This window comes from Alexandromys fortis, unplaced genomic scaffold, assembly GCF_014885135.2.
Source record: "Alexandromys fortis isolate MF-2015 unplaced genomic scaffold, M_Fortis_MF-2015_v1.1 scaffold_34, whole genome shotgun sequence".
Lineage (NCBI taxonomy): Eukaryota > Metazoa > Chordata > Mammalia > Rodentia > Cricetidae > Alexandromys > Alexandromys fortis.
The window spans coordinates 7726922-7740428 of record NW_026067933.1 but is presented as its reverse complement, the minus strand read 5'-3'; the positions used below and the strand labels follow the sequence as shown (position 1 = coordinate 7740428).

Genomic DNA, 13507 nt, shown 5'->3' with positions numbered 1-13507 from the left:
TGGGGGCACCTGCATATTCATGTTTATGTAGTTCACATATATACTGCGAGTGCATGAGCAAGTGTGTATATGCATACACACACACACACAGATTTTCTTAAGTGATAACATCCTCTAAACCACATCCTGCCCTATAGCTTGTTTTATGTATACTTGGTTTTTTTTCCTTAGGACTTCTTTTGTGAGGATATGTAGCATATTTACGTTATTATCTTCAACTTTTTTATTTTTATGATTCTATTAAAGTGACACAAAAAAGCTTTTGAAAAATAATTTTAGATGCATATATTGTTAGCATTTATTAAAGATGAAAACAAATTCTCATATTAAGATGGAAGTACTTTCTTATTTTGTGTGAGTAATATCAATAAACCTTTGTTTAATGATACTTCTTTTAGTTTATTTATTTTTTTATTTTTTTATTTTGTTTTGTTTTTCGAGACAGGATTTCTCTGAAGCTTTGATGCTTGTCCTGGAACTAGCTCTTGTAGGCCAGGCTGGTCTCGAACTCACAGAGATGCACCTATCTGTGCTTCCCAAGTGCAGAGATTACCAGCTGGCCTTTTAGTTTATTTCTCAGGTTGTCATAATCATCAAGAAAGGCAAGCTGAATATGCATTTTTTCTTTCAACCTAATCTCCATTTAAAAGAGGAAGATAGAACTGGATCTGTGTTAGTTTACTGTGACCAATAAGTATGCTCATATAGGCAGCTCCTAGGCTGAAGGCGCTCAGCAAATGTTCATTGTTGCCAATCTCCATATCTGCAAACCTATCCCAGTAAACTTAAGGAGGGACTCATTCTTCTTTGAGATCCTCGATCAAGAATGTAGCGCTTGTTACTCTCACTTTGTGGTGCCATTGTCTCTTTCGTTCCCTTTGTAATTTGTGTGCCTGAAAAAGCCCCTGGATCACGAAGTACTGAAACATCTTTAATCAAATGAGTTAATAGACTCTTTAAACATTGGGAGACTTTAGATTAGAATAATTGGAGGCAAGGGGAAGCTAAGTCATTTGATCAAACAACTTAGCAATGATATTTATTTTTAGACATCACTCCTGATGATGATTTTGGGAGAACTGGAAGCTTCAGAGGGAAAAATTAAGCACAGTGGAAGAATTTCATTCTGTTCTCAATTTTCATGGATTATGCCGGGTACTATCAGAGAAAATATCATCTTTGGTGTTTCCTATGACGAGTACAGATATAAGAGCATCGTCAAAGCTTGTCAACTGCAGGAGGTAAGCAAGTCCATGAAGAAATGCTGACTGTGTTAGCCACTTGTTTCATTGTTGTTGTGATAAAATCCTTTGACAATGCAACTTGGGGAAGAAAGGGTTTGTTTCAGCTCGTACTATTACAGGCGTATTCGGCCCAGAATGGCACAGGAATGGCAGGAACAGAAGGATGACTAGTCACATTCTCTCCATATTCAGGAAGCAGACAGGAAACAGGAAGTGGGGTCTAGGTTATATATCCTCAAGGCCTACTCCCAATATCCCACTTCCTCCAGTAAACCTCCACTTCTTAAAGATTACTTACCTTTTCCAGAAGTACCACCAACTAGAGATCAGAGTCAGACACTTCAGTCCACTGGGGATATTTCACATGCAAACCACTCATTGTTTATGCACATTAAGTCTTAAGACTAACCAAATTGCATGTTTATTTCTCTGTTCATTTAATGTATACATATCAAAGATTCCTCTAAGAGTCAGTAAGTAAAACCCATGACTCATGCTTTAAGCTTGGAAATTTATAAATAGAAACAACTTGTTTTTTTTAAATTACATTGGGTTTTGTAAAAGTTAAAATTCCTTATGCACTCACTGGATGTGGCACCTTATGCCTGCAATTCCAATATTCAGGAAGCTGAAGCATGAAGATCATGAGGTTGAAGCCAGTCCTGGCTATATAATGAGTTCTAGTCCAGTCTGCATCACATGGTAGAATTATGCTAAAACAAACAAATGCCAAACTCTGTGAATTCAACAGTGGTATTTTGTGTATGCTCTGAAATCAAAGTGAGAAGAGAGCTTGTCTCATAAAGTATTGGGTTAACCTTGAAGAAGATAGCCATGATTTTTCAAAAGCCCATTTTCATAACCTGGAGGTTGGCACATTCTGCATTTTTTACAAGACTCTTTCTAGATGAGCCTTTGTGGGTGGGAACTGGAGGGAGTGACAGATATTGTCTGGCTTATTTATGGGGTCGCAGGATGAGGTGGAGTGGTTGCTTCTTTCTAAATTTAGTTTTGGCTTTGAATATGTATTTTCCCATAGAAATGATTTTACAGATGGCGTTTCAATACCAAAAATCAATCTACAAAATTGTATAAAGCCAAAATATATGTACATTGTTGGTAATCAATTTGGACCCGTGAGTCTCTCTACCTCGGGATAAGTGAGTGCAGCATCGTGAGCACTGGTAGACCATGGGAATAGTTGGTTGAAGAAGACTGTGTATATTTTGAAAGGTTCATAGTAGAATGCCCTTTATTAATAATGGAGGGTTATATGGACTGTCATTATATTTCAATTAAGCTGTTAAAAATAATGAAGAGTGAATAAGCAAAACATATTGTTCTTTCCTCTGTTTGAATGGCCATATTAAAATTATTTTAGAGTGTATGACTCAGGGTATTTTAGTATATTAACAGGGTTGTACAATGATGACCACTGTTTTAGCATCTATAAAAGAAACTTGTACTTACCAAGAACCCAATTCTATTTTCTATGTATGTGCCAGCTCTAAGCAACCACCAGTATATCTCCATAAAGTCTTCCGTGTATTACATTTTGCATAAAAGGAACCACTCACTATGTCTTTCATACCTAATGAAAGTGATTTTTTTATTTATTGAGAATTTCATGCAAGTATCCAATGTATTTTTATCTAATTCACCCCCAAATATATGCCTGTTAACTTCTCTCTTATCCTTGGCACCCACTTTGCCCAACTACATTTTTTTAACCCTCCAAGTTCAATCAGTGCAGCTAGTGAATGGCCTTACCTCCATGCATATACTGGCAGCATTTAAAGAAATTTTAAAGTAGAACTAATGAGTCTTTATCAAGAAAACATCCACCAAGAAATACTTTTTGCGCTTTACACAGTATATCCAGACTGATAGAAACATCCATAATGAATTTAGTTGAAAATGAAAAAGTGAATGTTTTATGAGTAACAAGAGGAAACAGAGACTATATCTGGGTCTGTTAAGGAAGAGCAGCCTCCAGAGGGAGAGAAGAGTATTGTGATAGCGTGATTTTCTGTAGAGTTGTAGGGATTGCAAGAAAAGCTTGTGACCTGAAGGACTCTTTGTTAGGAACTTCAAAAAAAGCAGAGAGAAAGTCAGTCAGAATTTAAGAAGTAGAAAAATGGAGTTTGATTACTGAGAAGATTAAATGAGATAGGTACTTCCGAGTGCATTTATCACAAAGCCCCTTCTGGAAGCATTAACTTATTTTTACTTCTTTTGAAGCCTAGACTAATAAGACCATTACTGAGCAAAGCAGGAGGAATACTTTGAAAGCCAGTTGTTATTACTAAATGACTATAATGGAGGTAAAGTGTGTAAGGAGTTGAAGAACCATGGCACCAAAGAATAATAAATAAGAATTTTGATATTAACAAAACTGGTCATGGAAAAACTTATAACAATGGCATTTTAAAGTTTTTGGCTTGCAAGACATAGTAAACAAATCTTTGGTTATCTATGAAAGAAATCAAATTATAGCAGATCCTGAGGTTTGGATGTGGTCACATTGACTCTGCTCAGTATCAGTGAGAGTTGGAATTCATCTTGCTTTTTGTGTTTCTTTTACATTCATAAAAATTATCTGTGTGGTTTCTTATGTCAGATTGTCCTGGTTTGATTTCTGGTGCTACGATTTTGACCAAAAGCAGCTTAGGGGAGGAAAGGAATTATGTGACTTATACTTCCTGGTCACAGTCTCTCCTTAAGAGAATTCAGGGTAAGGAAATCAAGGCAGGAACTTGAAGCAGAAACCGAGAAGGAATTCAGTTTTCTCATTTACTCTCTGTCTTACTAACAGGCTTTTGCTAGCTAGCTTTCTTATATACTTGGACTAACTGCCATGAAGTGGGCTGGGTCTTCCTACATCAATCAGCAATCAAGACAATGTCCAACAGACATCCACAGACCTGCTGATCTGGGCAATCTCCCAGTTGAGATTTCTTTTTCCCATGTGACTCTAGGTTGTATCAAATTGACAATAAAAACTGACTCTTTAGGAGTGGCATGGTGGCTACCAAATGAAACTTAATCATTCTTCATATCAAAGGATTTATAGGATAAATTTGGGGGGAAAAGCTTAAGGATCCAATTTCTGTGTGACATTGCAGTTGTTACCTTAGAATCAGTGTTGGCCTTTGAGCCTACTTGGAAGCTCATCTCTAAGAGAGGACTACTTAAAGAATAAGTTAGAAAGATAGATAACATTATGTATAAAAGAAACTGAACAGAAAGTCAGGGTATGAAACCACTTCGTGCAGAAGATTGTAAGCAGAGTAATAGAACCAGGGTATACCTAAAGAGAGTGAGTGAGCAGGAGTGAAGTGGGAAGCTGTTTCACAGAGCCCAGTCTTGGGGAGTTTATCTTGGAGAACTTTACAAGAATGCTGTAAGAACTTCGAAGTTTATCCCTGTCGTTCTGCGATGATGGCAAGGAGAATGAAAGTGGATACTATATGAAGTTTAGTACGGAATAAATAGCATATATTGTGAAATCATACAAAGCTGAGTCATACCATTATTTAACTTGTCTATACTGAGTTTTTAATCTCTGCAATATGAAGCTAATAATGCCTATTGTATAGCTTTTGTAGAATCCTCTAGTTCATAAGAGGTTCATCAAAAATAAAGCAGTCTATGGAAAGTATCCATCTGCCCACCTCCCTCCAATGCTAGAGATTGAGTTCAGAACCTTGCTTTAACTTTGTCATTATATCCTGTTATACCCCCAAGCCCTAAAGATTTCTTTTAATTGTTTTCATGTGTCCCATTTTGTTTCTGAGTGGTTATTTAGGTTATGTCTTTTTTTTTTAAAAAAAAGATTATTTTTATTTTTTACTTACTTATTACACAATTTCCCCTTTCCCTTTTCCCCCTCCAAACAACTGTCATATACAACTTCCACCTTGCTCTCACTCAAATTCATGGCCTCTTTTTCTTTGTTGTTGCATATATATGTAACATAATAATATATATTCCTAAACATATACATCCTTCTCAGTGTATGTAGTATAATGTTACTTGTAAGAATGTGTTCAGGGGTGACCATTTGTTATTGGATAGCCATTTGCTGTGCCCTTTGCTAGGAAGACTACCTTCAGCATTCTTTAGGCGCCTGTAGTTCCTATTTTTAGTCTTGGATTGAAGCTCCAGAACCTTTCCCCTTCTACATTAACATGTTCATTGGTGTCCCTGCTGTTCTTGCTTGTCCCTTTAATTTGCAAATTACCCTTCTTTTTCTTGGTTAAAGAAAATGCTAAGTAAAACTTTTTTTTTTTTAATTTTAAAGAATCCCCAAGTCATTGTTCCTTTCTGTCCTGCTGCTTTTTGTAATTGAGTTAGAATTTTTTTAGTTACCCTATGAAAGGCAAAGGCACACAAACAAGATTTTTCTTAAATCACCTTTCTCTTTAAATTGGTAAATGCTGTCTCAGGAAGAACTAACCAGTATGCTGCTGTGCTGTTACACTGGTATGACTGTCTCACCTATGCTTTGGTTATCTTAACTACAGAGTAACGTTCTTGACATAGCAACTCTAAAAAATGTTATTTTACTTGACTTTACCTCGTGCACTGATAGAGTAGTAAATTTTTACTCGATGACTGTTTTGGAAAAGGTTTGAAGTAGCGTGTTATCTTTAAGAATTTTGTTCTCAAACGTTCTGTGAATGGCAGTGTCTCAGAATCTGAGCAGACAGTTATCTGAAAGAACACGATTGCTGGGGACTTGACTGCTTGTTTGCTATGGAATACGTACCAGGGGTCTACCCTGTTTGCATTGTATTAAGCTTCCATGTTTGTTTCTGTCATATAAATACTCCTTCATGTCCAGAAAGAACTTCATATAGTTTATAATCCCTATGAAGATTTTACTTTGTAAGCGTGTAGGAGTGTTGGTCACAGGAACAGAGGATGCCTACAGAGTCCTCCATGGTTAAGCAGCTGGCATCAACACAAGAATCCTTCAGTATAATCTCTGGGTGGTCCTTCTTAAGAAATCCAAACATTCGTGACCCTGTTTGCATTTTGACTGATGAAGTTGACCTGTTTCCTAATGTGCTGAATCTAGGCTTGCAACTGATATCAGGGTGGACTAGTCTCTTCCTCGTTTTTGTTCAACTCTAAGATCTTCAAAGGTCCAATATGGCATGATACTCAGTGTCATAGGAGTAGATAGGCATGTATGAGTTTGGGAGGGCAAAGCATGCACAACATATTTCACATAGTTTTCTGATTTCAGTTTGTTGTTGGAAATTATTCACTGGTGAGACAGCTAAAGCCTTTATCATGGGGAAGGGCACAGTGGTAGTTTTGTGTTAATAGAATAATTTGTAGCATGCAGTCGCAAATGAATAAGCTATGTTGGTATTTTTTCCTTTTAACCTCTTTTAGGAAGATCTTCATGTCCTGCTTTATAAAAACAAGTATTTGAATCTAGATTATAATATAATGACCTTAGAGATGAATTAAGAGTCACTTTTATAATATTGTTCCACATCCTTATGTCCATTGTTTTTTTTTTTTTTCTTTATTCTCTCTCATAGACCCTTAGGGTTTTCCTTGTTACTTAAAGATTTAGTCTCAGCACTAGAAAGTGTGCTAGTTAAAAAAAAATCAGTATAATTAAGCCCTAGTCAAATTACATGGTTTTATGAAATTATAGTCTTATTTCAGTATTGAAAGAAAGCTTACACTGTTCTCTTGTCTATTTTTCTGCATCACTTTTATCATTAGCTTCACTTAGCCCCACTGACAGAGGAGAATTCTAGACAGGCCAGTGTTTGGGTAATAAGTGATTGGCCTGTCTTTATTCAGTGACTCATTTTCTTATAAAAGTACCTGGGTTTGGAGAAGTAATTGACTTTATAACACTGTATGGTGGGGACTCTGGGTGGGGACTGTGCAAAGGAGTCAGGGGTTTAGGATATATAATCGGCTTCCACAAAATTATTGTGATACTTTTGAAACCACAAAATGATCCCGAGTAAGTAAGCATATGCCATGACAGCCATTACACAAGCATTACAGCAAAAAATATTTACTATGTGAGGTGAAGAAGGCAAGCTCTGCATGTTTTTCTCTTCCATAACTGCTTAGTAGTTTTCATATTTAACGTGCTAGAGGAAATGCTAAGAAGGAAATTGCCAAAATTTCACACACGAAAAATATATATCAAAAGAACCTTGGAAGAGAAATTGGCAAGAAGTAATAAAAAAAAAACTTGGGAGGAAAATAAGCAGAGAAACAAGTCTGTTCTGAAAAATAAATTCCATCATAGAGATTCCACATGACTAACTGAATTTGAATTTGACCTCCAGGTCTCCAGGTAGTTCTGCCAAGACTAACCTATGAGAAGGTGAGATTTAACCTTTGAATAGTCAATTTACCAAGGTAGGAAATTCATAGCTTTACAATTAGAAGTAATGAAAAGATAAAGGTGCTATAGGATTTAGTATTTGCAGTAGCTCAGACATAATAGATATCTAAAGCAGATATTTGAAGCACATTGAACTATGTCCCTTTCGCCAGAATAAATCACATTGACAGTACCCTAAACTACCTATAATTTTCTGTTGATGGGTGTTTAGAGAACACTGGATCTTATTTACTGTAACATGAAGCCCAGAATACTTTATAAAACAACTGAACCGGAACTAAATGGGAATGTCGTACTGTTTTATGGACTGAACTGTTATTTCACTTCATTTGAGCTCCGGAACTTAAAAAATAAATACTAGCTAATACTTAGGAAAGAGCATAAATGGCCACACTGTGTTAAGCACTAACATGATCTGGCCCATTGAGTTGTCACTTCCAATTTATTCAGTGACAGCTTTAGCAAGAGTTTGCAGTCAGGGTAAAAATATACTGATTTTAAAGTGCAAACCAGGCCGTAGGCCCTAAAAGGCTAAAGTTTAGGTACTAACACCATAGCAGTAGAGGTAATTATCAGGTTAACAAGTCAGAGTTCTTACGTCTCTAAAACCAAAATAGCCCTGGGATTGCCACTCCTAGTGAGATTTGGTCATGTCAACAGAACAGGAGTATATGAACATAATTATAACTGTCTGAGAACAAACTACCCCATGAATAAATAGCGAAATTAGGATGGTTAAGCCTGGCCTTCATATTTAGAGCAGAAAATTTAACAACAGTAAAATTTCCAAAGATAAAAAATCACTTTATAAAATTCTTATTACATATTTTCAACCTTTTAAAGAAGAAACTAGATTCAGAATTTTCCATATTTAGGTGATGAATGATTTCATTATAAACCAGGAAAAGTTTTTAAAATATAATTTTAGATCCAGGATGGTGCTCAGAAGTCCCTGGCTAAATTTCGTATCTACAGCAAGATTCCAACATCTTACCAAAGTTGTTTCTCTATACACAGAGATGATAATAGATGCTTTCCCAGGGAAGGAGTCATTGTGTTTCCTACACTGAGTGCAAAGTCTTCTCAAGACAGGCAGAATATGCTGCCATTGTCCAGTCTTTTAGAAGTAATTTCATAATGTTGGATAAATATTTTTATTTATACTTTTAAGGTATTCTTGGTTCAGATTGATGAAATAAAAAGAAATTGATCTCAGCAACTTTTTGTTGAGTTCCTACTATAAACATAACACTGAACTAAGTACTCCAGATGTTACCTGCAGATATAACAAGGAACTTGTTTATAGTGACATTTTGTCTACATAAATTTACAGTAGGAAGACATGTATTCATTCAATAAATATGAGTATAAGCATTGAACTATTAATTATACAAAACTCTGGGAATTACATTGATGAGCAAGGCAAAATTCTTGTTCTCAAAGAGTTTTTTATTCTAGTAGAGAAGATGAGCAATTAAAGACTAGTGTAGGTTAATACACTCTATGTTTCGTAGCATTTTTACATAAGTAATGGAAGTAACAATGTGGTTCTAAAAGATCCTGGATGTTTCTCCCAAGGAAGTGACATCTATGGTGAAAGATGAATGAAGAAGTAGAAAGAAGTTTCAAAAGGGAATGGAACGTACCAAGGCTGAGAACCAAAAGGAGATATTGTGCTACAGAGCTAGAATCTGTTCTGTGTCACCACATTACAAATTGAAATAAGCATGGACCCTTTGGCAACGTGAGGAGCTGTGTGTATGTAGTGTGGTTAGCATAGGGGTCTGGAAAGGAAGGACTGTGTGATAAGAGGTGAACTGGGAAAGGATAGTTATATTCTGAAGGTTCTTCTAGGCTAACATTCAGGAACTTGGACTCTATTTAAGGTTCATGAGACTCACAGAAGGGTTTTAAATTAGGTGATACCATTAGGTTTACCTTTTACAAAGATGTTTTGAGCTACATTGTCTAGTGCTCATACTCTAAATAAAAGGAACAGCAAATCTGGTGGCAGGTAGGTAGTTTTAAAGGTTGTTTCACTGATGGAGATGACAAATAGTGTTGACCTACTAGGTAGGAGAAAGAGAAAGCAAAATAGTTATTATAAAATTGAGTACAGTAGCCGTTGTTTGATATGGGGATAAGGAAGTCAGATTAGTCAAGATGTTGCCAAGTTTTTTCATTTTAATTTTACATTTTAAAATAGTTTTAAAAAGAATTTTAAAACTTTATTAAGGTATGATTGACACATATAATTTATATCTGTTTGCCATATACAGTGTGATCTGGAATATATCTATCAATTATATAGCTGTCATTTGCATTTGTGTAGTGAGAACATTTAAGTTCTGCTCTCTGCGTCAGGAACTGTGGACCACACTTGTGGACCTGTCTGTAGGTCCTTGCTCTCCTTTGTGTGAGTGTGTGCATATCGTGGCAAACGTGTGGAGGTCAGAGGGCAATATTGGGTACTGAGCTTCATTTCTTCCATGTTTGAGGTGGTGCTTCCTCCCCCCCCCCCCCCCCCGAATAAATTGCTGCATATGCCAGGTTAGCTGGCTTGTGAGGTTCTGAGCCTCAGGCGGTTCTCCTGTCTCTTCCTCTCATCTTCCAGTGCAGGCAGCCTTGGATTACAGACACTTGAGGGACCATGTCTAGTTTTCATGTGGGTTTTCGGGATGCAGGTGCTTTAGCCACAAGGTATCTTCCCACCCAGCCTCAAGCCTTTAGTGTTGATAAGTACTATAACATATATTTTTGGTTTTTTTTTGGTTCTGATAAAAAATTATATAAATACTGAGCTTTAATTTTCTGCTATAAACTTGGTATGGACTAGTGAAGGCAAACCTTTTTATCTTTTAAAATTGATGAAAATTCTCACATCTATGCTTTCTAGCAGGTCTTAGTTTTTGCCAACATTTTCACATGTAGCTATTTGTAATAAAGTTTGACTCAAAAACCTATCTTAGCTAATGGACATAACCCAATTTAAATTATGAACTCCTTCGTGTCTGCATTCTGTTATGAAGCATACCTCTGTTGATCTGTATCATAGACAACTGGATAGCTGGCTGGCATACACATTCACAATTACAGTTGCCTATGGAGAGAAATGTGTGCTAGATTTCTCTCTTTTTCCAGCACTTTCTTGGCGGTCTCACTTTCCCCCACATAACTTCTTTCTACCTTTTTTCTTCTGCTTCACTTATATCTCTCTTCCACTGTGCTGTTTCTGTATGCATAAAGTAAGACAGTGTTTAGTGATTTATAAACATTAATAACAGTGGGTATTAATCATCGTGATTCACAGTTAAAGATATGCTTTATTGACCAGCATTAACCTGAAGTTAATGTTCCCTTAGTCCTAACTTCTCACTGTCTCCTTCCCACAAGCATCTGTATTGTCAAGGTTGTTCAAAAAGCGATAAGCCAGCCATAAAATCAGTTTATGGTATTTTCCTATCTTCAAAGCTACAGGAAGCTCAAATGTACTCAGCAAATATTGCTAAATTACACAAGACTATTAAATGTAACGCTCCACCCTTTCTTCTATAAAATACCCTCTCTTCCCTCTCTCTCCTCATTCTTTCTCAGTAGAACAGCCTGTATCATTATGGCTCTATTGTGTAATCAATTCACAGCAAACGAAATTCATATTAGCAAGTTTCCTGAATAACTTCTGGTTTATTTGATATAGTTGAATGAAGCGGAGATGATAAATTTTAACTTTCTTAAAAGTCAAGTGATAATTGTTAGTAAACGGAGTACACCACAATGGGCATGTTCTCCACTCCTTAATAATAAAATAAGTTAATCTTTATTGCACACTTATTATAATATTACTTTGACCCTCTACAGTGTGCTTATCTCAGCATATTCAAGTGTTTTACAACCTCAAACACACACATTGTGTTGTGTGCACAGACTGCTTTGAAGTTGACATTTGCCTTTCTGACTAGCCTATAATAAAGGAAGTCAACCGAAAGAACAAGTGTCAGATGAGGCTCTCAGCACTGTTTAAGCACCACTGTCATAGGTTGAATTGCAGATTCCTAGGTCCCTTCCAAATTCCTCTGAATCAGAGTTGCAGCAATTTTGACAAAATTTTTGGGTTTTTCTGATTATTGGCCTTGGAGCTTCACCTTAGTAGCAGGTTACATAGACATTTGGTGTTGTTTGTAGATAAACTACACTGAATGGGAGGGGGAATGAAAGGGGGAAAGTGAGCTAATTCTATTTTAATTAAAATTTTATGTTAAAGACTTAAATATCATAAAAAATAAAGTTAAAGAAAATTAATATGTAGTAGAGAATAGTTTGAAAGAAAAGTTTCTAATATTCTCCTTCAATAAGAATATCTACTGATCTAATAAGTTCATATTTTAGAATAAATAGCTTTCTTTTACTAAACAAAATTCTACTTTACACTTGCTTAGCATGTGCAAGGCCCTCTATTTTATACACAGTACCAACTTTTTTAAAAAAAATAACTAAATAAAATCTAGTAGCTAATTTTAAATAAGGTCAATTATTATTTAATATCCTTATCTAGGACCCTACCCCTACTTTTGTGGATCAATCCAAAGAAAATCCAGAGAATTTTCTGTATCAGTAAAGAAAAGTAGAGTCTTTTCCTGAGTGCCAGGCTTACTCTAAAAGCCACATGTACTCGTGGGCATTTTAAGGAGTGCACAGTGGATGGCCACACAGTCACTGCCATACTCAGCACCACTAATTGAAGTAGGGAGGTTATTAATAACAGTGAAAATAAAAAGTCAGTGCTTGAGTGAGATGCGATGGGGGACACTAAAGGGAGGTAGAGGGAGGTAGCTGTGAAGATATATGATCACAGTACATTGTATAATGTATGGAATTTTCAAAAAGAAAAATATTATTCAAAAAGAACCCCTCCCAACACAACTATCCAAACTTGAGCTTAACAAGGACAGTAAAGAACTATATGTGACTGAGGAAAGCTGGGAGAGGGAGAACTGGTCTTCTCCAGGGAAAAGCAAACCAATTGGCTGTCCAGTACAAAACAGTTAACCCTGAAAACATACATACAAGTAACATGTGCCTGAACAGACTATATTTAAGAATATATAGGCATATACATACACCTGTGTGCATGCAATAGCAATAGGTGGAAAAGGAAGCTGTGAATTTTAAAGAGAGTGGGGAGGGCCTTATTGGGAGTGTTCGGAAGGAGGAAAGGGAATGGGTAAATGTTGTCATTTTATTATAATTTCAAAATCAAATCAAATCAAAACAAAAGCCCATCATGAGTAGTATAACAGATTTTTTTAAGTTGTAACTTTCACAGATGGGAAAAATCTACTATGAAGTCTGACACCAACACCCTGAAGATAAATATCTTACCAGATTTGAGTGTCCTTAATACTCAACAAAGATCAATGTTTAACAAGGAATACAAAACAGAGCGCTTTGTGTGAAATCAAACAGAGTGTCAAGTACTCATAAATCTGCAAATGGATGAGGCATAAACTAAGCAATCAAACCAAGTGCTCACATTAATAGAAACAGATTGGCAGTGCTGGTGTATTAGGTTTTAGTGAGCTTAATCTCAGTTGTCAGTGTACTCCTACTGTCTGCCTTCATTTCAGTCCCACCAGCTTCACGATGATTATGGACTGGGAGACCTTTACTAAGTTAAAGAAATCCACATTTCTCTTCACAAGTGGTTTCCGTCCATAAAATGAGGCTCCAAACCTTGGCTTAACACATCAAATCCTTTATTTTCATACCATTGATAGTTAATTCATACAACTAATATGTGTTGTAGAAGAGAATATTTATATGTCAGTATCTCTATTGTGGGCATTGTTAGATGCGTAGACAACATCTTAGTCGG

General features: G+C 36.1%; 1 protein-coding gene across 2 annotated transcripts in view; it reads left to right on the top strand.

The window, feature by feature from the left end:
* Cftr (CF transmembrane conductance regulator) overlaps window positions 1-13507 on the top strand; it is a 144690-nt gene that overhangs the window by 66523 nt on the left and 64660 nt on the right. For both annotated transcript variants that reach the window (XM_050145938.1, XM_050145940.1), the window contains one exon: window positions 1050-1241. In XM_050145938.1, the coding sequence (XP_050001895.1) occupies window positions 1050-1241 (192 nt within the window). The remainder of the gene's footprint in view (window positions 1-1049; window positions 1242-13507) is intronic.